The following is a 25,059-nucleotide window of genomic DNA, read 5'->3' on the forward strand; positions in this document are numbered from 1 at the left end:
ATGCAAATTCAGCGATAGCGCGCGCGAGCGCGCGGTCTATGCATGCCGCAACGCATTGAGAGCGCACGCGCCCCCTCCCTTCCCTTTGCCTCCTCTTTCTCTGTACAGTTGCGGCGTTTTTAGCGCGTTTGTGGGGTAAAAAACTCGAGCACGCCCCTTCTAGAGACGAACCGGTTCTGCACGCCGTAGCAGCTCAGTGCAAAAACACGAGGGAGTGTGTGCCAGCTCATCAGGAAAAAACTCGCCACTTTCACGCCCTCGCCTCGCGCTGCACTCATCGCGATCGCGTTGTACCGTAGTTAGCGCTCGGAAGTGCTCGATTCGGCGCGCACTGATAGAAAAGGGCGCCGAAAATAAGTTTGGGCTTCAAGAAAAGACAGGATTCTTGTTAATGCTCGCGTTTAGACTGTCTACACTTACAATGGTCGACTCCAGAAGCTTTCGATTTACTGTTGTTTTGTTTTTCCTTCGCTTGTAAGGAGAAGGTTGAAAGCCAAAGTGAGGCGCAATTTGCGCAGCGAGAAAGCGAGGGTTGCACAAGTTACAAGGACGAACAGTGCGGACAACCGTTGTTCGGCAAATGTTTGGAAAGTGCCTGTTCCGAAAGTTTTGCAAGTACTTTTCTCTCCGCCTACCTGCCTCCCTCCTCCCCCTCTCCCCACCCGTAATTGGTGTGGTTGCGAAAACGAGGTAAGACCTGCGAAACGTATGTCGGCGCGTGCGAACGGAGAGGCAACTGCGTGAGGAATATGCCAGTCCGTCTACACAGGGCCCCAGCGTATGGAAACGCAGAATCGTGTTCGAAACGGTGTGCCAAAGAAAACGTTCCTTTTACGTTTGGTACCACCGGTGAAAGTGTCTGTGAAACGGGGTGGCGACGTCATATGTGTATAGGTGAAATCACAGCATTGTTTCGAGGCTCCATTAATGCGAAGCCGAGACGCTGTTCGCAAACAAAAACTGGTCGGTAGGTAGGCACCCTCTTATAGCCGTTCAAAGTATTATAAAAGTTGTTGTTGTTGTTGTTTTTTGTTGTCCCAACTACGCTTCTTCAAAGAAAAAAATCAAAGCATGAAAAGGTTTGTTTTAATATGCAGATGTTTTTATTACAATCATCTCCTTTCTACAGCTACATTCGCGTCAGCATTGCAGAGCCCAACTGAATAAAAAGTGCAGTTTACTATAGGGTGTAGGAAGATACGTCACAGTGGCTGCCATTCTGTGGTGCATGAAGCGAGACAAAAGGCTGCCGACATATCTAATCGGTTTAACGTGATGTGTTTCGGCTTGCAGTGGAGAAGCTGTGCCCTGCGCCACAAAATGGCGCCTGTGACGTCACTTGAATATCACCTATAGTAAAATCTCGTTAATTCGAAATTTTAGATTATTCGAACTAGGAACACGGTCCGGGCTGACGCCTATATATGTATATGGCATCGGACGCTCGTTGATTCGGACACGAACGCTCCGGTTATTTAGGACGGGGTTCACGTCGCGTTACGCTCCGCGCATCTAGAGATCACCGAAACAGACCTGCCTGGATGAGCAGAAAAGTTCTGCCCCTTTAATTCGTGCGCGTTATGCCAGACACTACAATTAGAACTTCCCGGCCAGTCGCACAGTTTTGGTTTCGCTTCTTCCTTACCGGCATCCCGAGGCTGTCACTGGGCTCGCGCATCGGCCAGTCGAGCCGTTTCAGACGATACGTGGCACGTCAAAGCTCTTTTTTTATTTTGAAGCGTCATGACGCTGTTCTAACGCCTTCAAATACGTCCCTCGCATGCATCCGCATGTACTGCATCCAGTAAGCTGTAACCATTGAAATTGCACCGCTGGATATATGCAGTTTCACCATACTGCGCGCTTCGCCGCAATGCGGAACCGCGTTTATGGTAAGAAGAAGCATCCTCAAAACGCGAAGGGGCTGTTTCAACGCGAAAATATATCTTGGCCCATAATTGGCGAGCACAGGATCCGTGGACAGAATTTGTGGACAGAGCGCATCCGCATGAGCAAAAACATTGCCGCCGCACAGTTTCGAAGTTGAGTCAGAGCAACCTGACCAGCTCCCTCGGCCCAGGCTCGAGAGCGCTATGGTATCGCCGCAGTCGATAACGCCTCGTGTAAAAATGCAATACGCCCTCGCGCTGTGCCACGAAAATCGTCGTACCATGAAGTCCTGTCTGCGCCGCACCTTCATTCAACGTAGGTAATTGCCCGATACACATAAGCCATCTGGCCGAGTGCTGACGAGGTTCGCTAGAGTAATGTCGACCGAATCTACCGAACAGTGCGCTAGAACTCGCCATGCATTATGCACCTAAGCAGGCTGAAGTGTACCCCTAGAATTTTTAGAGGAGCTATTGTAAGTCGCACAGCTAAAACGGCAGTCAAGCAGCCAACTGGTGCTTTAAAGCGCCCTTAGGAGTCTTCATTGTAGTACTAATTCCTAGCGCGTGTTTCTACCCGCTTGCAGTCTGTATAAACGCATACCACAAAGTTGTATTAATAATAAAGATTGCAACGAATTAAGGCGCTGAAATTAGGCTGTGCATTGGCATGGTGCGAAAACGTGAGAAGTTACCCAAAGGCCAGCTATTTACAGAACGTGAAGAAATGGGAGGCGCTGTCCACCTAGGAAAGCTTTACGTAGAGCTGTATTCAGGCACGTTTACACACTAGGAGGGGTGATCAAAACATTTGCTCCTCATATTTAAAGAAACCTTCCAGACCTTTTAAAAGAACATTATGTTTCAGTATAACCTCTCAAGACACTAATTCACTTATACAATTTTTCCTGGAGGGCTCGAGATATCCCTAAACATAAATTCTTTCTTCACTGTTATCAAATGAATCTTGTGGTAGTTTGAAGTAAGATCATGTAGTTCTTTCAGTGTCTCGTCATGTTCAGAAACAGAATAAAATCACTAGCGTCTACACTGCGAATGAAGAATGGGCAGATCAGCTCTTCGAAATATACTTTTTAATGACAATCCCGGCAACCCAAAACATTGGAACCGAGGAATTGTCATGCACGAGGATGACGCTGCTTAGACAAAGTCATGACGTCTTTGCACTATGGTATCATGCAATTTCCGGAGAATGCAGATGCAGGATTACCCTCGGTATATTATGAACTCCTTAGAAGTCAGCACCTTTAGGCTATTAAAAAATTAAGCCGGATCATAACGCGAACGCAAAAATTGGCCGAATGAAAAAGCTTCCCGACGAAATGTTTGGATGTCTCCACGTTTCCGAGAGGACAAACGCCAAGAGCGCATTAAGCACCCGGGCCCAAAATAGTTCTCGGAAGTGCCGGCGATAAGCCCCTATGTAGTGGGCGTGTTCGTCGAGACTAGACAGCCCCTTACCTTGGCGTCTTTCTATGAGGAAGACGATTACTCGTACCAGGGCTATTCGTGTTTCAAGAGTCGTGAGCGGCGTTTTAGATGAGCTCGTTCCCAGATCGCACTTTGTCACGCCGCAGAATGCGAACGCATTTCAGCCGGGCAAAGGACGAAACCGCGGTTTCCAGTCCGGGCGATGGAAGCGTCCTGACACACCTGCCAGGACCGAGCGGTGAAAATTAACTAAACGATGTAAGAAAGCGAATTAACCGCCGCGGACACCGAGTCGGCCGCTTCTCTCTGGTCGCGTTCGCATAACGCAAAATGACCGCCACCGGGCTTCACGAATATTTAACAACACACGTTGCTTCCGGCGCAGAGAGAAACGGGTGCCCATCAGTGAGCGGCGCTGCGTTGAAGCGCTTAGGGTGCCGAAGAATGGTGGTGGTCGGTCAACAGCGCGCGAAGGCATTTGTCGCGCGGAACGAGTTCTAACTCTCGCATCATATGGAAGCGTCTTTGCAAAGCCTTATTCCAGGCTGCACAAGTCTTGTCCATGCGTGACATTCCGGTACACTTTCTTATGTCCCTGTGAACGACCACACTTACAGAACCTAGAGTTGTCGGCCAACTGCAGGGGCTCGATTTACTCCACCAGACACGTACGCGAAATGAACACATCAGCTTCTTGTCAGCCGGCAGATGACAGCCATCTTAACTCCGCGCGTATGGCATTCGTTCGCACGATATAAAGGGGCCCAGCGTGTAACGGCGCGAGCAGTATTAAAGGGAACACACTACTCGCACGCCACTGGCTTCTATAAAAATGGGGAGCTTTCTTCGTCCACACTGTCCTGTTTGCTACGGCAAGCTTGAAGGCAGTGCACTCGGAAGTCCTCGTTTGGCATCTTCTGTCATTTTAAGACGAAAGCCTTTAATGGCTCATGCTGTCGTGGACAAAATGTGTCCCGCTTTTGCGGCGGCTCTGATTGGCCGAGGCGGGATGACGTCAGAGAGGTCTCGACCAATCACAGAGCACCATCACAGTACGTGAATGCGTGCCTTATATGCCCATGTCAATTAATGATCAATTAGTAATTAATTATAAATTAATTTATTTTCAATGTATGACTATTTATTAATGCATTATTACCTAAGGAATACTCAATTATTTATTTATTCAATTATTGCTAATTATTTCCTTGATACCTAATTATATGAATAATTATTTAATAGTGCAGTTTCCGTAGCAGAATGCTGCACTCAGGCTTTCGCCTTTCACTACTTTCGTCGCTAAACTCCCTCGTAATTTTCAGAGCGCTGCCTACGCCTTGTGCGCGGAGATCATGTCGTTCGCCGTAAGGGCTTCATGGCTCCCGCGGCCAATATTCTCTCAATGCGACCAATGAGGTACGCGACCCAATGGTCACTTACCTCCTTTATTAAGGCAAAAGCCTTACTTTGCTCTATTTGCGAAAACGTGTCAGCAAAGCGTGGAAGCGGAATGTAACGTGGAATATAACATCACATAGTAGTGATGACTGTGTAATGACAAGTGGCATATAAATTTCTCACGCCTAGTCGTTTCATGTGAGTCATTATAGTTTAGTCATAAGTCATAGTCACTTGTCATGAGTTAGTCAGATCGGAGATCCAATGCGCATGACTATCGAGTCCATGACTAGTGTAGGGCACTCAAATTAATTGCCATGATTAGTATCTAGTAATGACTCTCAAAAGTGCTGGCTCCTTACACTCAGAAGTGCTGAGTCACGCACCTTGAAGTGCTGTTTCATAGTAGCCAAAGTGCCATGACTCTCATAAGTGCCCTGAGACTGAGTCACGACAAATGTGTTGAATGTGGAGCGAAAGCTTTGGCTGTGGACGATCGAGCGTTGAATCGAACACGACCAGCCAGAATGCATGGAAGATCGCCGGAGTTCTATGCAGGATCCACTTGCGTGCCCTCCGCAGGCTATACAAGGGGCGTGCGATGTACCGTGTGCAGCAGTAAGGATCAGGCTTTGGAATTTCTCCAACGAGGTCTCTGCATTGCTCTCAAAGTTTTTTGCTATAATCATCACGGGCCCAACTACGTCCACACCTGCTGACAATGAATTTGACAAATCATTATTCACACGATTCATCAGTTCTCGAAAAGTCGTGAGACCTTTAAACATGCAACAAAAAAACGTGGTCCCTAAAAAGACGTCGTCACAACCTAAATTTGCAGCCCATAATACATGATACTTTAATGTTTTCAATTCATACCTATGGCCTTTAAAGGGCGCCTCCTGCAGTTTTTCAACATACTAGTTAATATTGGCTTTATTAAAGCAAAAGCCTTTAATGGCGCATGCTGTCGTGGACAAAATGTGTCCCGTTTTTGCGGCGCCGATGATTGGCCGAGGCGGGATGACGTCATAGCGGTCTCGACCAATCACACAGCACCACCACAGTATGCGCGAATGCGTGACTTATATGGCCATATGGCAATCAATGATCAATTACTAATTAATGACTAATTCGTTCATTAATTAGGTAATTGACTATTCGATTTTATACTTCGTGGTTAATTATTTATTGAATTGGTCAATGAATAATTACTAATTAGTACAAGTTGCATAGCAGAATTCGGCACTCAGGCTTTCGCCTTTCACTACTTCAGTCGCTAAAGTCCCTTGTAATTTTTCCTAAGAGCCCTCCTTTCGATGAGAGCAATAGGAAATTTTCAGAAGCAACCACTAAATAGGTTTAAAACATCATAAAACTGAAATCTAAACCGGAAACTGCAGAGGCTTTTTTGCGCGGCATCGGCTTTGATGTAGTGGGTTGGCTCGCAAAGCTGCTCAGGCGCATTGGATGAAAGAAATGGCATGAGCCGGACTGCGCACTTTTGTAAGAAATTCGGACAATTCATCGAAATGCATCCGATGGGATGAACTGCGCTTCATGTATGAACCACCCACCACCGCGAAAGCCAGCAAAGTCACAGACGGGCTGCACCATCTGAAAGATGTAGACTTCCAGTTAAAATCGGAAACGTCTGCACTCGTGTCATTTCATGAGCATGCGATTCATATACAACTACAGGAACGAAAGCAAAAGCAAAGCCTCTCAATTACCTCTACTACCGGTACATTCAAATCGTTTGTCATTCAGCTGCACCTCTCTAAAAGCTTACCGGACTAGCTTCCTTAGGATCTAAATAGGAGGTGGAAATACAACTAGAATACGCGAAATAAAGCTGCAATAACGAAAAAACGAACGTGGGCTTCAATAAATGCCACCGGCTTGAAATAAACAAACCGGATTTACGACTCGCTTCTTTTTTGTACAACAACCAGCATTTGTTTGCATGATGCAACAGACAAAACAAGATACGATATAAAAATACAAAGCCTGACGAGGCGCTTGAACGGTAACCAATTTAATTGTGTCCGGTTGAAGAAATTATGCCCGGTACATAGTAGACGCCACGCAGCGGTTCCTCGACAAGCTGCAACATTGTTGCGCGCGCGTAAACCGCAACACGAACGCCACTGTTGTGACAAAACATTTCCTTTGCCCTGTGGGAAGGCGATACCTTCAGGGAAAATATACTCGGATTAAACTGCTCTAACATGTTTTATTTTCGCAAAAAAGTGCTGCAACTATGCATCAGCTTAGCTGGCGAAAAGATTGATTGATGCTCCAGGTCAACTCGGACGTTGGCCCAGTGGTGGTTAGTACTCAAGACTGCAGAACCCGATGGCGACGGTATGATACTGGTCATAACGGCCACTTTATTTTTATTTTTTCGTTAGAGGCAAAAAGAACAAAAGAAGGCGCGCTTGTGCTATGCGATATCAGCGCACGTTAAAAAGCCCCAGATAGTCGAAATTTTCGGTAGTCTTTCAATATGGCGTCCCTCGTTACCTGAGTTGCTTTGGAACAGTAAAACTCTGTCAACAACCAAGCCAAATGTGCACCGTCGTGTCAGTTACAGACTAAGTGACCGCTACCACAAGAAAAAATTCTCGGCCTGCTACGCTGAAAAGACAACCTTGTGATTACGAGCAGTGTACAAGCCCTGTCCATGCCCAGTAACGCTTCTTGTTTTAGGCTGCTATAAATCACCGGTAGGTTGTTTTTGTTACCCTAGCTCCCTCTCTTCTAATCCTACATATTAAAAGTTATCTCCATCATATTTTAACTTTCCACAGCTTGATGTGCTGTTCAACCCTTTTCGTCGGCCTCCAAGTTAGCCTTATAGCTGAGTACTGCAAGACCAAACTACTGCAACAAATTGCCAAAAGGTATACAAACCCATAAACAAAGAAGCTGCGGAGAGCTAGAAGCAAATCCGCCACAAGAGAGATAGAGAGAGAACTTTAGAGAAGTTCATCACCTCCAGGGAGACAAATTCTTCAGTCAACGAGACACCACAGTCGCTAATGTGTTTAGCGCCACGAGTCCCCCACCCGAGAACTTCCATCTCCTGATGAAAACAAATTCGCTATGCGAGCGTTGTAGGAGCTAGATAAGGCGCGACGCAGGGGCGAGCTCGCGGGATGTTAGTACACAGCGGGGAAAATTAGCCGGTCTTCATCGCGGTGGAGTCGCATTTGCAAGTTGGGGTGGTTGGAGCGAAAACACATCAAATTTTGCAGAGAAAAAGAAAATGGAGAAGAAATCAAGCAACAAACATTTGTTCGTTTCAGCGGAAAGTCTCGACAAGTTGTTTAAAAAAAATCGGGCTGTCCAAAACAACGACACAGACCACGACAACCGTAATTGTGCTGAGAGCTGGCTTCACTCTTTAATCACAATTTAGGAACGCATGAGAAGCGACTGTGGCCGCTTGCAAAAACAAAATGGATAGCGTTGTTTATCTGGAGTCGGTCTAGAAGAGAAAAACAAACAATATAAAATGCAAGAAGATACAGAACTCCTAGCGAGCGACTGTGGCTAAGCGACGGGGGAGGGGGGGGGGGGGGGGGGGCATTGCGTCCTGCTGATTTGCTTGCGTGGTTCATCCGAAGTGCACGCGTTGAAATGAAAAAAAAAAAAAAAAAAAGAAAACAGAAACACAAACAGAAAACGTAACAGAGAGGGAAAGAGAGTGAGAAAGAGATCATAGTGGTCGCTGTTCAAATTGGAGCTCTAATTAGCCGCCACGACACCGCACAGCCATCGCTCAAGTCAGCCGCAGCTCGAGCCACCGAAAGTTCAAAGTAAAAAAAAGACGATAGATGAAGGAACCAAATAAAGAAAGAAGAGGATATATACAACGGGATGCGACGTGTTTAATGACCTTAGGCGTGCTAGGCAGGTTAGAAATACGAGAAAAAGAAAGAGGCACATAGCGTAAGCATGTGCAACAAACATGAAAATGCAGGTCAGAACGCGCACGAAGGGTTGAGAGATCTGGGAAATCAACGTCACAGCACCACTCTCTCCCAGCAAAGTCGAAAGGAATTAAAAGCGAGGACGAAATAAACATTAGAGAGACAAAAGAAGGAGTTGATTGATGAGGAACGCGGCTGCACAACGCGATTGAGCGAAAGACTAAACTCGAAATTACGACATTTATGGCCAAATACGTGTCCGTGACCTAAAATGGAGAACAGAACTTTAGGACTAACGAGACGACACCAAAGTTACTTACAAAGTTTACAGTGACGTATTAAAAAAAATTACGAAAGTACGTGCGTAGGCCGAAAAAATTCTCGCCGACCAGACCAACGCGCCGGAATTACTAGAAGAAAAAATTTGCTCCTGTTATGAACGGCAACTTATTCTCATCATACCTCAAGATGAAATCCTACAACAGTCGTGTCTTAGCAGAATCCATCTGTGAAGCTGAAACGTGCAGGTTAGCGATATCCGTAGCTTTTTTTCTCTTTTTTTTTCATATATACATTCTCCAAAGGCAATGATCAGGATATTATTGGGTGGTTCCAAAACGTTCCTGCCGCTGAGTTTTGTTTTATGATGAACGTGCTGCAAATTCTATCACTCGTACGACTCTATAAACTCTGTAAGTCTCCCTGGAACATCTGCGTTTTGTGACTGACCTAGTCTCATAACTACGCCGGTTGTAAGCTAGCTTCAAGATACAGTGGTCGAGGGTTCAGTTTCTCCCCACATTGGCGACAACGTTGATTTTCATGCGCTATATGATGATCTTGCAATTCAGCCGAAACCTCGGCTACACGCGCTCAATGCTCAAGAGCAGAGAACCGTACAAAACTGACAACCTTCCATCGATAAAGCAGGCCGCAGCGAAACTGTAGGCTGATAGATGGGTCGCCACGACAACACAAAGAAGAACGGACCGAAAAGAAAACGAAAATAGTTAGTTGTCAGAAAACAGCAAAAACAAAACAAAAAAAAAACGGAGAACCTTAAATCACCTCCTGTGATTCCGCGTCCGACGAGCGGGCCCACCTTTTAAATCCGAATCGATGTGATGATGGGCAGCAGCCGGAAAGTGATGACAGGACAACAGAAACCGCGGTCCTCGTAATGGCCACCGTGCGGTTAATCACGCGTCATTAGCACTGATGAGGCGGAGCAGAAATAAAAGGGCGCGTTGATGGGGCTGGAAAATGACGTTTTCACTCAAAAGTTACTTAGGCGCCATTTTTTAGCTGGTTGTTTCAAAATATGAAAATATAGGGTCCTTCTGCGAGGCTAATCCTGAGTACACACAGCTTACGCTGTCCCTCCTGTACACGTGGATAGAATTCGTGACAGGGGTTCGGAACGCCCGTCAATTTGGAGGATGAACCAGGGCGAGCGAATTGAAAATGGTTCGGGTTCTGAAGCGTGCCGGCAAAGACTAGCGTGCTAATCATTACAAAATGACAGCGTCAGGTGCAGTCGGTACCGAGGGAATGATCGATTACGTCACAGAAGGCAGAGATTCGGCTGATGTCTGGCTGGTAGTGTGAAACAGGGCTGTGCTTGAAGAGACACGCACACACACGCACATACACGCGCGCGCACACACACACACACACACACACACACACACACACACACACACACACACACACACACACACACACACACACACACACACACACACACACACACACACACACACAAACTAAAGCATAGAACTTGTGGATAAATGGCAGCCTTATCTGTTTCGTACGTCGCAGCTTTAGTGTGCTAATAGCCTTCTTGTGACTTTAAGCTGTGCATTTGTCCACTATGGACAGATATCAACTAGGCTATGCTCTTACGTTTTTGGTATATGGTTCTCTAAAATATCAGCACAGTATTGGACGGTTATTCTATTTCAAGAAATGCTAGTGGTTAAAACGGTTGATGACTAATCTATTTTCAAGCTTTCTAAAAATATAACAAGCATGTTAGCTGATGTGTATTCTAGGCACCGCTTCATAACCGACAGTTGCTGGGTTCCAAAAGCTTAAATTAAGAGTGCACAAACCTTACAGAAACAAAGAGTTTAGACATTTTCAGCGTTTTGTTTTCATACAAATTTCCATGAAATTTCCAGAAAACACTTGCGACCCTGACTCCAATTGAAAAAACGTATAGCACACGAAGCAGTCAGGCTTGGAAGATTCCCTTTACCCCTATCAGCTATAGCCGCCAAAAGTTGATGTACCGTCTTTGCCAAAAGTAACCAGGCTGCTCCGAAGGCTGCCGGAGCAAGCGCGCGGCCGTGTGGCGGCGTTGCGCTCTCTGTGGCTTATCGGTGCTCGTCAGCTCCGAGGGTACAACAGCTGACGTAACTTCGCACCCTCACTCTCGCCCGTTAGATGATAAAAACTAGGCGCTTATGATGTGCGGGCTGCGGTTTCACGCGTGGGAAGCCTGGTTGTGCCCAGCGAGGGCGCTCAGTACAGCGACGCGGCTATTTGCTCTTCTCGGCAACTGCACTGAAGCAGATATAAGTCGCGTTTCTCGCTATATAGTTATACGTGCTTGTTTTCTGTAATCCGCAGTTGAAACGCACCAGCACGATTGCGCTTTCCTGCGTGTTTGATGCGCCTGTACATTGAAGAATGATAACGCACCTCGAAATTTCAATATGCTTTCTCCGAGGTGCCTTGCGTACTGCCACTTTACGGGCCGTGACTCCAGTACAAAGATATGGGAGAGCTTGTGAAACCTCTCAAGCCGTCTTATATCTCTTTTAGGCATGAAAAATTGTGTTATCTCTTTGAGGTGACTATGTATAAGTTCAATGATTGATTCTAACAAATTTTTGCATTTGCTTGTGGGTAAGGTTTCGTTTAAGTAACGAATTATAATGAAGCCCTCCTCATGCTTAGCTATTAAATGCACATGATTACTTTCTCGTTCCTGCAACTATTATTTCAGGGCAACGCTGTCTGGCAAACATAGCACATATTCGTCTTAGAAACGAACATCTAGAGCTCATAGTGTCTACTATCACCTGCTTTTCCGCAGTTATCGAGAAGAGCGATAGCCCCGTCGCAATACTGAGCGCCCTCGTTGGGCGCAACCAGGCTTCCCACTGAAACCGCAGCCCGCACATCATACGCGCCTAGTTTTTATCATCCAACGGACGAGAGTGAGGGTGAGAAGTTACGTCAGCTGTTGTACCCTCGGAGCTGACGAGCACCGATAAGCCGCAGCGAGCGCAACGCCGCCACACGGCCGCGCGCTTGCTCCGGCAGCCTTCGGAGCAGCCTGGTTACTTTTGGCAAAGACGGTACATCCTACCACAATCTCTTAATTCCTCTGTTAACACGTCCAGCTAATCTATACAAGAGTATATGTCCGCAAAATATCGTTAACACGTACATTTCTGTACCCCCCCCCATATTAGTCGTATCATCTAAGTGTACTTTTGTATATATATATAAAGTCGTCGGTATGCTTATAATGGCTTGTCCTTGTTTTGTTGCGTTTTTGTCCCCTGCTGTATTGCTTTCTAAGCGGGATACTAGCCTTTGTCAAGCCATCGCAGGCTTTTTGCTGGCAGCCTGCAGCATCATGAGTGCTGTGTAAACATTGTTGGTGCTAATTAAAATTATTTGTATTTGTATTAGTCAGCAGCTGCACTGATTAAATAATCCGCACGAGAGAGGCCTCTCTCACTAAGCTCCATTTAGCCCAGCCCCCTACAGCAACGGCCACGTGATCTCAGCAGACTTATTATCTCATGGGCCTCTCCAAGCCTCTCTTCCAGAGAACAGATATATGCGCAACAAACTACTTGTGCCTTCAAAATGCAAATGCGGTCTTTAAGCCTGCCCTTTTGGCTTCGAATGCGGCGATGCAAATTTACGCTTATTTTACACCTCGAGTATAGGACAGGTGATGTAGTGTAGTTAGTGTTGCCGAACGTGAAACACATCCGCCCAGAAATCATAAGCGTGCGCGGCTATTCATACTGAAATAAGATCATCTCACGCCTCGCTAAAACAGGAAATGTCGCGTTTAAAGCTATTGAAGGAAAAGTGATAATCGAGTCGTTTGGGGCGTCTCTCATAGCCCGAGTCGCTTTGGGACGTTAAACGCCACAAACCAAACCGAGTCGTTTGGGCGCTCATTTCTGAACTTTGTCTTCGAGTCCGGAGACGGCAAAAGAATCGATTTAAAGACAAAGCAGCATCATAATTTTGAGACATTCAACGACGTCCCATTTCGGGGAAAACTATGAACGCCAAGCTGATTTCGTGCGCAGCCAGGAAGGTTAAAGAAGAAGCGAGTCACACAAATAAAACCGCTGCACGGGAGAAACGCGTAACATCATCTTGCGGGCGTAATGACTCAATTGTCGTTAAGCGAAATACGACGACGCTAAGCCGGAGAGAGCTTCGCTTACCGAAAATCGAAGTGAGCTGACAAAAAATGAGCTGCCTCCTTTGTTTTCACCTTAAAAAGAATTATTGTCGTCTTTCCCATTCAGCCATAGAAACAGATATTGCCCGTTGGGGCACCAAAGGTCTTGAAGGATTGAGGGGGCCGGGGAGAGCATCCAGAAAATATGTGAAATGTGTATCGCCTAATGTAAGGCACCGGCTACGTCTTGCCGAACCTGTTATAAGGAAAGAGCGGTAGAAAGAAGCATTTGCTGGTTTTTAACCTCTGTGCAAAAAAAAAAAAAAAAAAAAAAAGAACGGTTGGCCCAGCTTCGGTGGATTCCGCTTGCGAAGTTTGCGTGTGATATCTTTACTGTGTCAATGGCTACACGAAGTAAAGATAAGGAGAGGTGGTGAGACATCAGTCGCGGTTAACTCGCGAGGACGTGAGTGCGATCACGTGCAGAGTGAAATAAATGACTGCAGAAGGCTGCTTCGGAAGTTGTGACGGCGTCAGAAAGAAACATGACACTTCTATTGAAGACTAAGGTGCCATCACCTAATATAAGTCCTTAACACCTGGCGATCTAACGACAACAAATGGGAAGGTATTTACTCAACGTGAAACGAGTTTTAGAATCAGCTTTTAAGAGGTTATGAATGTGTAAGTTGGCCCCGCCGGGGTGGCACAGTGGTTACGGCGCTCGACTACTGTTCCCAAGGATGCGGGATCGAATCCCGGCCTCGGCAGCTGCTTTTCGATGGCGGCGAAAAGCAAGGCGCCCGTGTGCTGTGCGATGTCAGTGCACGTTAAAGAACCCCAGGTGGTCGAAATTTCCGGAGTCCTCCACTACGGCGCCTCTAATAGCCTGAGCTGCTTTGGGACGTTAAACCATACAAACCAAACCAAACCAAACCGAATGTGTAAGTTGTACACCATACAACACAAAGTATGCGCCTTGTGTACGTTAAAACGTTTAGTTGGGCAGTTGCTTTCTGAATTCAGTATTACCAGCGAGGTAGCTGAGCCATATAGAGACAATGCTAGCCATTGCCTAGTTTTGCGTCATGCACACGTCTATCATTTCGTTACTGTACTCGTGATAAAGTGAAATAAAGTGCTTCAATCAGATCCCATGCATTCCCGTTTGTTTACTTTCTCGCCGGCGAGGCATGAACAGTATGAAAGAAGGTGGTCACGCTCGCCGCTCCTCACCGCCGTCATCTCCGCCGTCATCTCCCCCCTCCCCTCCCCCGCGCTTGCTATTATATTTGTTTCTTCCCAGTATATGGCCTGTTCCCTTCAATAACATACTGCCGCCAGTTCTCTGCCACTTCTTGTAACGTGACACCTTACAGCCTGTCCTACAACTAACTTTAGCCTCTTCACAACAGCAACGCACGAAGTTTCCGCCAAACCAAGCGACAACGTCTGCCGCGCGGCAAACCACGTGTTTCGCCATCATCTACCCGAACTGCCTAAGACTTCACATACTTAACTTCGCGGTGTCTTCTTACACCGCGGTTACAAGCAGCGTGTAACCGAAGCAGCCGGAGCTGCTTACGTCACCTCCATTCGCATCACGGGCGCTGCGCACGCTGCGCACGCCACTCACGCATCACAAACAGCAGCCACTTCTGCCTAGACAATCTCTGGCACGCTTCTAAACCGACCCGGAATAATTAAAACGCGCGTCGAGACGAGCGAACGAGCGACCGTAGCGCCCTCCGCCGGAGGTAGCCTTCACGGATGCTGAACAGTTTAACGAGCTGCGGAGTAAACCGAGCGTCGTTTTGACAGCCACACAGGCTTCGTCGCCGTTCGGGTAGGCAGGGCTGTTGCGTAGATCTCGTAAGAGCCATCGCGGAACATTTTTGCCCGGCAAGTAAATTTGTAACCGGCGCAAAGGCGTCGGTCAACCGAGAAAAAATGGCCGCACAAAGGCCTCGGCCTGGCACTCGCTGTCACGTCGTCGCAGCCCCGCGCTGTACCTTCACGTCGATTTCACAAAGCGAGGCTTTTGAAGCGAAAGCTTCAATACGCTATTAGAGCCCGTCTTCGCGTGGGCTTCAAGCTGACCTTCATTTGGCCTTTAAGGGAGCAGTAGCACCAACTATTGATATATGCGGTTCAAGAGGGCACAGAAAACTGTGACAGATATGGTGCTCTTCCTTTCCTATAAACCAACACTGGCCATTGGCCTTCAAGAAGCAACAGAGAAAGTGTGGCTATAAATAAACAGTATATCCGACCGCTTGAAGTGTAACCTTGAGGACCACCTTGGTGTCGCACCACAAATCCTTTAGCCCTTTGACCTTTGGGTGATCTTTGACCTTTCAAACTTGGAACAGAGGAGAGAGTTGAAGGGATGTAGCAAGTGATTAATAACGTCGGTGACGTCACTCGCGCCATAGCTCGATAGAAACAGTCATGACGTCAATCGATGATGGGTATAAGAGCGGGGAGCAACCGCACCTCGACTTAAAGCCAGCTATGGACGCCAGTGGCGATGATGCTGCGCTTAGCACATCGTACCGGCGCCAGTTAAATCGGGCTATGAAGAGTTCTACCAAGCGTAACCATGCTGTGAAGCCTTCGCCGAATGTCATGTTTAACTATGCTAAACCTCTGCTAATTTTTGGAGAAGGAAGCAAAGAAATTGAATCTTTTCAAAGGGCGAAAATGAAAAATCTATTTTGCCTTGTGTTGTGTTCCAGTGTGTATTATCTTTATTATCTTTATTTTGTCATACGTGACTAGCTATAAATTTTATAGTTTTACAGGAGGAGATCTCCGTTGGATATCATTTCATTGTTGTATATATTGCTATAGTGTCGTATAGCGTCTTGTGATTCTGTTGGTTTTGCTTATGCACTTTTTTTTTGTACTTTACGCTCTGTTATGCGGTAATATGACTGCACTTCAGTCGACTGCAGAGGGACAGAGGCCTTCGTCAGGCGCCACAGCCTAACTTCTGCCCCTGCAGCAGATACTGTACTTGCTCTGCTGAAATGACAATAAAAAAAAAAAGTGAGCTGTTATTGCACAGTAGACGAGGGCGCAGAAAAGGAACGCATGGAAAACTGGTCAATACACATACAACAAACGCTGGTACTGTATGCCTCATTTTCCCCTCATTTTCTGCGTTCGTGCCAAGTGTGTGATGAATCACGAAATCGCGCACCTTTCTTCACATACTCGAAACTCAAGTGGCAAGGCCTTCGATTAGTTAAAGCGTGTTTTGTTTGTTAGACTGTGTAGCCACACCACAAGCGTTTGAAACACCGATTAGTATAAGTTAGCGCGGGCAGACAAGCATACATAAACACGCAAGCGTTCGTGCTCTTGCGTTTACTGTTGTTTTGTGTGTGCCAGAAACAGGGTGTGTTTGTGGCGCCTGCGCGTAAGAACGGACGCGAAAATTCACCAAAGACGAGTGTCAAAACGCGCGAGGCGAATATAACATATAGCTTTCGATGATGCTTCTCTTTGCCCCGTGATGGAAGAGCCGATGCTATTGTATTTCTTTTAAGCAAGCGAACGATCCACAAAATTTTGCAGCAAAGAATTATCTTGTGAGCAGGTTCGTGACGTCATTTCTACATACCACCAAATAGCGTCAGAGCGGTGGTGCGACACGCCTGACTGATACAGTGTTACGAGTCCTGTAAAAAATAAAAAAATTAATAAAAAAGGCGAGAAGAGTTCGAAATCAAGCCGGTAAAAACAAAACTTGACCGGCATCGAAATATTTACTACACCGTTTCGCTATCCCAGGGACATAGATTATTTCCGAGATATGCTGTAAGCTCCGCAACTATGGCCACTTCCTCGAACTAAGTTAACGGCGCAGTTTCAAGCAGTGATGCTCTGTTGAAAGATTATTGTGTTTTTTTTTTTTTTTTTAAAGGGAAATTAAGGTCTGCGATTTAGCGAAATGTGGAGTTTTGAAGAGTTGCAGAGAATTTTAGGGCACGAAATTGTCTTTTTTTATGAACTGCTTAGTGCTTCAAACTGCTGCAGGGAAAAAAGGCTGAGAATATGGAATTCTGGCTTCAACTGTAGAAATTTTCCTTTAGTGCTTGGAGGAGGAGGAGGAGGAGGAGGAGGAGGAGGAGGAGGAGGAGGAGGAGGAGGAGGAGGAGGAGGAGGAGGAGGAGGAGGAGGAGGAGGAGGAGGAGGAGGAGGAGGAGGAAAAAGCTTTTGAAAGGGGGTTTTTACTGTGCTTTAACAGGGATAATAGCCCTGTCGAAGTTTCACGGCGAACCACACAAGAACACAGCCAGTCTCAGTCTCCACAAGCGAGCACGAGCAGCGCAGCGGCACTTCGTCGTCCTTACCTTCGTCTTCGCGATATTCTCGCCTACTTATTCCTCGTCTTCGTATATCCTCGTGTAGTTCACTATACTTTATTTAAATAAAAAATGTAAACACTCCCAGGAGGACCTCTTAGTCCAGGAGCCCTCTGGCTGTTCCTTCTAGCTTAGCCCGCTCGACCAGCCACCACTGATCTGAAGGCTAGAAGGGCAGCCTCCCAGAAGAGGGGTGGGGTGTTTGACGGGAGGAACGCGGAAGGGATGTGGGCATTCCCATAAGTAATGGTAGAGGGTGGGTGGGGTGGCGTTACATGTGGTGCACTATGGTGGGAAGTCCGTGGAGTGAAAGATGTGGCCAAATTGAAGAGATGGAACATTAATAGTTGCCAGATGACTCGACAATATACCGCGGCTCATTTGCGGGTCTTATTCCATGTTTGCCAAGCGGGGCGACAAGGCACATCGTACAGCGGGAAAGCGAGACGTATCAACATTGTTGCAACTGCGCCCTCAGTGAAAGCGGCACGACGCTGAAACTCAAAAGGCCAGCTAACTGGTCATAGTACCTGCCGGCCACCTCCCCTTACTTTCAGAGCGTAGCGCTTATAAGCCTATTCAGTGGTTTCGGCCGCGTTGCCGTCGGTGCCGTTGCTGTTACCGGTGTAACATGTGTTAGTAGGGGCTGCTGTAAAATAAACTGCCCTGCCCTTACCGTCTTACGACACAACGAATGTGACAGAGAGAATGGAGACGCCAGCCAAGCATCTCAAATTCTTTGTCTCAATATATCGCAAACGCTTGAATAACAGCGCTCAAATTACGGATTAAGGAGTATCGTAATCGCCCTTAGAAAATTTTGCATTTATCTTCACAGGAGAACGAGAGATGGCGCTACACGTTCAAACTCTGGTGCTTCTGGAAAGTCGCAGTTATTTTTTTTTTTTTTTCAGCACAGCTAACCCTAATCTAACTGGCTGAAGACGCCACCCGAAACAAAGAGCTCCGAGCCGCTGTTTAAGCGGATGGGTAACCCCATCCTAATCTGCTGGATAACTAAGTTATTTCATTCAATCAATCAACAGGCAAGAGCAACAAACCAACCCACAGTTAACGCGTTATATCATTACAGGTAACCATCCTGAGCCAAAACGAGTCTGTCAACGGAGTCACTCACTCTATGGGCGGATCAACAACTATTCCTTTCTGCAAAATCAAACACAAGATAACATGAATAGTAAACGCTGATCTTGCGATATACTGATACGTGTTAAAGCTTTAGTTGGTCCATCTCCAGCATGGCTGCTTTTGACTGAAAACGTTCCAGTTTAAAAGCAGAACTTAAGACGTTTCAAGTTAGCTTGAGAAACCATGCCCGGATGCTCGGCGCTTGCTGATGAGTTGTGAAACGGAGCACAGCGGGCAAGCATTATTTCGCTGCAAATGGCACGCCCAAGAATCAACCCGTGCGTAAAGCCAGTGTTGAAAGGAGAGGAGCGCGACCAAGTACATGTGCCTTTGTCAAGTTATACTTAATAGCGCCCTATTAGCACATCGGTTGAATTGCCCCCCCCCCCCCCCCCCCCCACGCTTTCTTTCTTTTTTTTTTTTTTTTTGAAAGATTTTACCAGTCGTTTACCTTTGCCTTCTCCAAGCCCCCAAAAGATATAAATGCAGTACACGTTTGCACTTTTGTGTTTACTTTGTAGTTTTTACTTTCGGTTTCGTTGCATTGCATAACGGATCTAGTAAATCGGAAATTTACTGGGTACACGCTATAACTCACCAAGTAAGCCAACTTTGGCGTCGTCGACTGTGAGTCACTTACTTGAGTCTTCTCCCTTTCTTTTTGCCCCTTTACTTCTTAGCCAACCTTCCCCAACCAGTCCTCCACCTGACACTCCTGTTGTTTCTTTAAATCTCCTACTAGTTTGAATTGTTTTTTTTTTTTCTCTATTTCATTCCCTATTCGTTTCTTATTATTTTTCAATCCTCCCCTTTCACGAGGAAGCAGGCGTTGTGTCCCGTTTTAGTGGCAGTTTTCAGGCTGATCCTTAATTTTTAATCGCGCTCCAATCTTGCATATACAAACAGAAAAGAATTTGGAGAGGATCAATCGGATTGATGAGGGGAAAATATGATATCATTATTATTTCAATCGCGCATCTGCAGCAACACTGATTCTATTCCCATTCCAATTTCATTGTGTTTCACTCGCCGGTCTGTTCCAGTCTTAATTCTATTTTCACTCCATATCTATTCGAAATAGCTTCTTTTCCTCATTTTAGTCATTTCCATTTCTGGCTGATTCATTCTTAATCCTGTCTCTCCTACTTTCCTTAAAATTGCAGAGGTGGAGGTCAATTGGCGGCAGACTTGACCTGTCACAGTTGGCAGGTGCCAAGTTTGACAGGTAGAGCAGCAAGGGGAGGTCGAACTGACTACACAGTTCCCGCAGATTACACCAGGAAGCCGACTGCAGTCAAATCCGCGATAAAAAGCCGCGTGACCTTCCAGAACGGAACTGCCAGTGCGACAATTCCTGGAGACCCTGTCACACATCCATCATTTGGGCGGAACTTACGCTATTCGCATATGGCCTACAGGTGCACGAGGAGGACTTATGGTTGTCCGATAGCGGAACTAATCACTGACCTATCGGCGCAACTTTTTGAACACACAGACGCTGACACCACTGCCACCAGACAACTTTGGTCGTTATGACATTCCTAATGCGATCACGTCAACAAGCAGCGCATTACAGGGTAGTGCAAACACCCCTACAAAGCTAAGTGTTCGAGCACGATGGGGTGTCCCATCGCAGAAAAAAAAAACGCTTTCTAAAGTGATGCAAGCAGCGTTGAACGCACTCACCTTGCAAGACGGCCAGCAGTCGAGCTCGGGACATGCGCTGGAGCTGCTGCATGCAGAGTGCCTTGAGCTCTTCAAGCGGGATGTTCTAGCGATCCCCAGGAGGTCGCAGGGAGTGAGCGCAGCGCCCAGGAGAAGTTCGCCATGGCAGCAGGAGCGAAAAGCAAGCGGCGTTAAGCAAAGCGAAATATGCGACACTGTGGCGAAGGTGACTAGTGAAGCACCAAGCATGAATTCGAGGATTGAAAGTAAAATCAATTACACACATGTACAAGTATATTATGACGACCAATTCGTTTAGATTCGGAGCAGCAGCCATGGGCACGAGACGGGCACGAAATATCAAACAAATGAATCTAGACGAAGTTGTATTGGCGCTGCTCGAGACTAGATATTTTATTGCGGAATTCTTCCGTGACAAGACATCACTATATGCTCGTGTTTTAAGACACGAGCATATGGTAATATTTTGTTATATATCAGGTACCCTAGTTAAACGAAACCAACTCGAACCAAGCGTTTAAAAATGACAGAGTGCCCCACCGCAGTGGTGCAGTGGTTAGGGCGTTCGACTACTGTACCCCTGGCCTTGAGGGTAAGTATAAATAAAATTAAAAAAAGGATGTCGGATCGAATCCCGGCCGCGGCAACAGCTTTTCGATGGAGGCGAAAAGTGAGACGGCCTCGTGCTGTGCGATGTCAGTGCATGTTAACGAGCCTCAGCGGGTCAGAATTTCCGGAAATTCCCAGGTTGTCTCTCTAGCCTCAGCTTCTTTAAATTTCCCATGTTAAACCCCATAAACCAAATCAAACCAAAAAAAAATGACGAAGTGCCCTCGCCGAGTGAAACCAAATGAGGGCTGTTCAGAGTCGCGTTGCTTAGTGTACGGCATCCTGTCGATCTTCAAAATTATTTGATTATTCCAGGCTAATTAGATAACTCTTTAAATTCTTCCGTTGAGAAAAAAAAAAAACTAGCAGTTCAGGAGTTGTAGATCACCTTGAAAAACACCCCGCTGCAGTGTTTGCGTGTTTGCTTTAAAGGGACAGAACACTATAATTTAGGCATCGAATTTTTTTCGGCGCAATGAAAAGATTGTTGCCTAAAATGTTCCTCTCCACAGTGATTTTGTTAGAAACACTGTAGAAAACTTTTACCGAGCAGCGACGGCGATGACGAGTCGTCAAAAAAGACGCACAGAAAATAAATACTTCATTCGCCAGACAGTAATCGGACATTTTTAGCATGGAGTAGCGTCTTTGTCAGTTTTCACACTCGAGGCTGTTAGGGCACAATAACGTACGCCTCGTCGACGAAAGTTTTAGTGGGCACTATCATCGCTTCATCGACAGAATTCAAAACCCTGTGGCGCCATCTAGTGGCAAAAGACGAAAAAATATGCCTCCACGATGCGAAAGGAGGGGTGGTTTTTATTCAAGGGCGCACTGGACAAGCACTCGAAGATGAAAAAAGAGTAGTGTGCACTTACGCAAATCGGCGATATCTTGCTGAGATGTAGTCACGTGGGGTAGTAAATCGAAATTTATAGGGTTTCTCCGCGACCTAGCGCCTCAGTTGTTTTATGAGATTTTCAATGACAAATTGAAATCATACATTTTATTTTCTTTGATATTGTAGTGCTCGACCTGTACTACATGAATCAAGGTCTTTTCATTTCCACCATAATCTCGTGACATATTTTAGTCAGTGTCCCTTCAACGTACCATTTAGGCAGCTAGCTTTGTTTAGTGGCATTAAAAGAAGGCTGCCCCGTGACCAATTGATGGCGCATATCTGTCCCCTGGTGCACACGGGAAGCTCCGCCGGAAAGTGGGCTATACAAAAAAGCTAATTTTCATCTCCGAGTACCATCTTGAGACGCTAAAATAGCACCACTCTTTTGTGGAAGCGTTTTATTGCGAATTCAATACTACTCTAGGTTTCGAGCCTTCAGCGTGGCGCGGCGGTAGCTACCCACGTGACGCTGTGACGTCACAACTCACGTGACACTAGTGTGAAAGCTAGGCTACCAACTCGAGCGGTCAGCGTAGCTCGACGGTAGCCACGTCTTACCCGCGTGACGCTGTGACGTTACACCCCACGTGACACAAAATATGGGCTCCCAACTTAAGCGGTCGGCGTGGCGCGGTCGGAGCCGCGGCTCAGTTGTCAGGAGCTGCCAATTTGGGTCTCTCGCTTCACACGGGACGGTTATGTCAGAATCAGCTTGCTGGGACCCTGGCATTCACGTTACCCCTATAGGCCACTAAGGCACATTCATACGGCTTCGTTAAAGAGGAGCTTTATATGTGGGCTGAGGAAGAAGAAAAAGAGAAGAAGAACGCTCGGTCACCCGCAGCTAATGCTTTCGCTCAATATTTGGTTCAGCAGCGTTGAACCCTTGTATTTTTTTATTGCGCGTGTTATCTTTTAAGACCAGTAAAATCTATTTGACGTGTACAGGCGCCTGGTGCAAACATCTGCCTGCCTATCAAGACGACCTACACCTTCTGAATTGACAATCGGTTCTTCAGGTCAGTAGTGCTGCAGGCTAGGCCATGCGACTCTCAACAACCTTCAATTTCTTGCTCAGGGCTAGGGTACCTTGTACATTTAAGAGGAGTTGTATAATTTACTTGGGACATACGGTATAACAGACTACGTTATTCGTGTCCTCTCAAATATACTGCATAATTTCATATTCGCGAAGAAAGGTGGCCGCACCTTTAGCGGCTTCCGTTTATTTACCCATGGTTTCAGTCGGTGGTCCGACCTTCTTCAGGGCAAAGCGAAAGCCCTCATTTACGAACAAGGGTTGTCTCTTAAGCCACCGGTCCTGAAATCTTCTGATCAGATGGGACCTGAAATCTCCTAATCAGGTAGGACCTCACTGCTGCTTTGTAGTGGGCTCATTTCTGGGTTTAGGACATGGAAGACCCATCGCGGCGGCTTGGTATTTATTTATACATATATATGATGCTAACGCCTTCCAGGTTAAAAAGTGTGACAACATCATCCCCCTCTCGTTTTCTTAAGCACTCTTGTCGATCGAACATTCAGTTCAGTTCAGTTCAGTCGTGTCCGCCTCTTCGTGACCCTATGGACCATGTCCCGCCACGCTTTCCGGTCTCTCACTATCTTCCTAACATCACATAACTTCATTTTCAGCGCCTCGAGGATGCCATCTAACCATCGCGTTCGCTGCCTACCCCTTCTCCGGTGACCCTCAACTTTTCCCAACATCAAATCTTTCTCCAGCGAGTCCTCTCTTCTCATCAGATGACCAAAGTAGCTGAGCTTTAACTTTAGAATTAGACTTTCCTACCGTCTTAACGCCTTGCTTAAATGCTGAAACCAATTCCATAAATAATTACAGGCTTCGCAGCATGTCCACCGAGTACGTACACTGCCAATCACGCTTAACAGGAACACTCAAACACGTGGTTCACCTGCACGCAAAGATGGCATATTGCGTAGGTGTAGGATCCTGCTGCATTTAGGGCAACGTTAATTATGTGAGCCACCCCTTGTAGATGTGAAAAAGGGGAGCGGCAAACCGGTTTATCCTCAGCATAACATCGGGAGCGCTTTTTGCCTATATTACCCACAATGGCAAAACAGGAGAGCCTAAAGAAGAAGGGAAAAAAGGGGTCAACGTGATAAGTGTTTTTCAGTGCAGTCCCCTATCATTTGAAGATTATGAGCCAATGTGATGGCGGAACATCTTCAGGCTTAATCTATGCGGGAGAATGCGCTGCTGCACTGATGCGTTACCATATGCTAAATCGGGGTCGAGTTACCCGACGATCAAAATTAAAAACTAAATATCATAAACCTATATCGTCGCGTAATACGGCCACATCCTCGTTCACGTTTTCCTTACCGCGCATGTTCAAAACATTCGATATTAACCATAGCGCACATGAAAACATTCCATTTTAAACAACTCCTGCCGCTGCTGAAGAAGTCACGTCATTCAGTTCGCTTTAGAGAGACTACACTTCAGTTTTGGAGTCCGGTAATTCGTCAGCCGTATGAGGAGTACTTTTAAACTTCGCACAGCACCTATCAACACGGAGCATCGCGGTACGCATGGCGCAAAATGTGCTGTCCTTGTCTCATACTGACACTATTTGGCTGCGACGGTGTTTCGGGATTTCGTTACATCCACACTTGACTATGGTCGAAACCTGCAGCTTTTGCCCCATAATGATGACGTCAATTCGTTGTATGTTTAGTTTGGAAAAGGATTCTTGCTCCGCCCATCCCGCAATATCGACAGGTGCCAGTCTAAACTATAAGTTTCCGCCTTGCCGATGAGATTCACTGCTTTCCGGACCTGTCCGAAAGCAGTGAATCATTCCGTACTGCCTGCAGTTTAGCACACAAGTTTTCATTTAAACTGCTCAGGATTTACCGAGGTACGGCACTTCAGAGTAGAACTTTTTTTTTTCTTTTTGTTGACCGGGATGTTTGGCATGAGAAGTTCGCCAAGTTTGAGTACTTGTTTCTGAGAGAGTGACTCAAAACATGTATCTTCAAGACATTTTAGTCTTCAATAATATCACAAAATATAGTTATATGCTTTTTTTTGTCAGAATATGCGAGTCTCCAAACATTTTGCTAGTCAACAAGTTTTTTCTTTCTTCGTAAGCAGTAAGTATTACTACGTTTGCAACAACACAAGCTCCACGACTTCTCGTCGTGAGGCTGGTGTCCCTAGTAAAGCAGC

General features: G+C 46.4%; 1 protein-coding gene across 2 annotated transcripts in view; it reads right to left on the minus strand.

Annotated features, from left to right (window-relative positions):
- The window catches only part of LOC146181784 (uncharacterized), a 397,304-nt gene that overhangs the window by 106,225 nt on the left and 266,020 nt on the right, over positions 1-25,059 (minus strand). For both annotated transcript variants that reach the window (XM_084576789.1, XM_084576790.1), the window contains one exon: positions 20,330-20,414. In XM_084576789.1, coding sequence (XP_084432915.1) covers positions 20,330-20,414 — 85 coding nt within the window. The remainder of the gene's footprint in view (positions 1-20,329; positions 20,415-25,059) is intronic.

Source organism: Amblyomma maculatum, chromosome 8 (genome assembly GCF_055883805.1).
Source record: "Amblyomma maculatum isolate TAMU_Amacu chromosome 8, ASM5588380v1, whole genome shotgun sequence".
NCBI lineage: Eukaryota > Metazoa > Arthropoda > Arachnida > Ixodida > Ixodidae > Amblyomma > Amblyomma maculatum.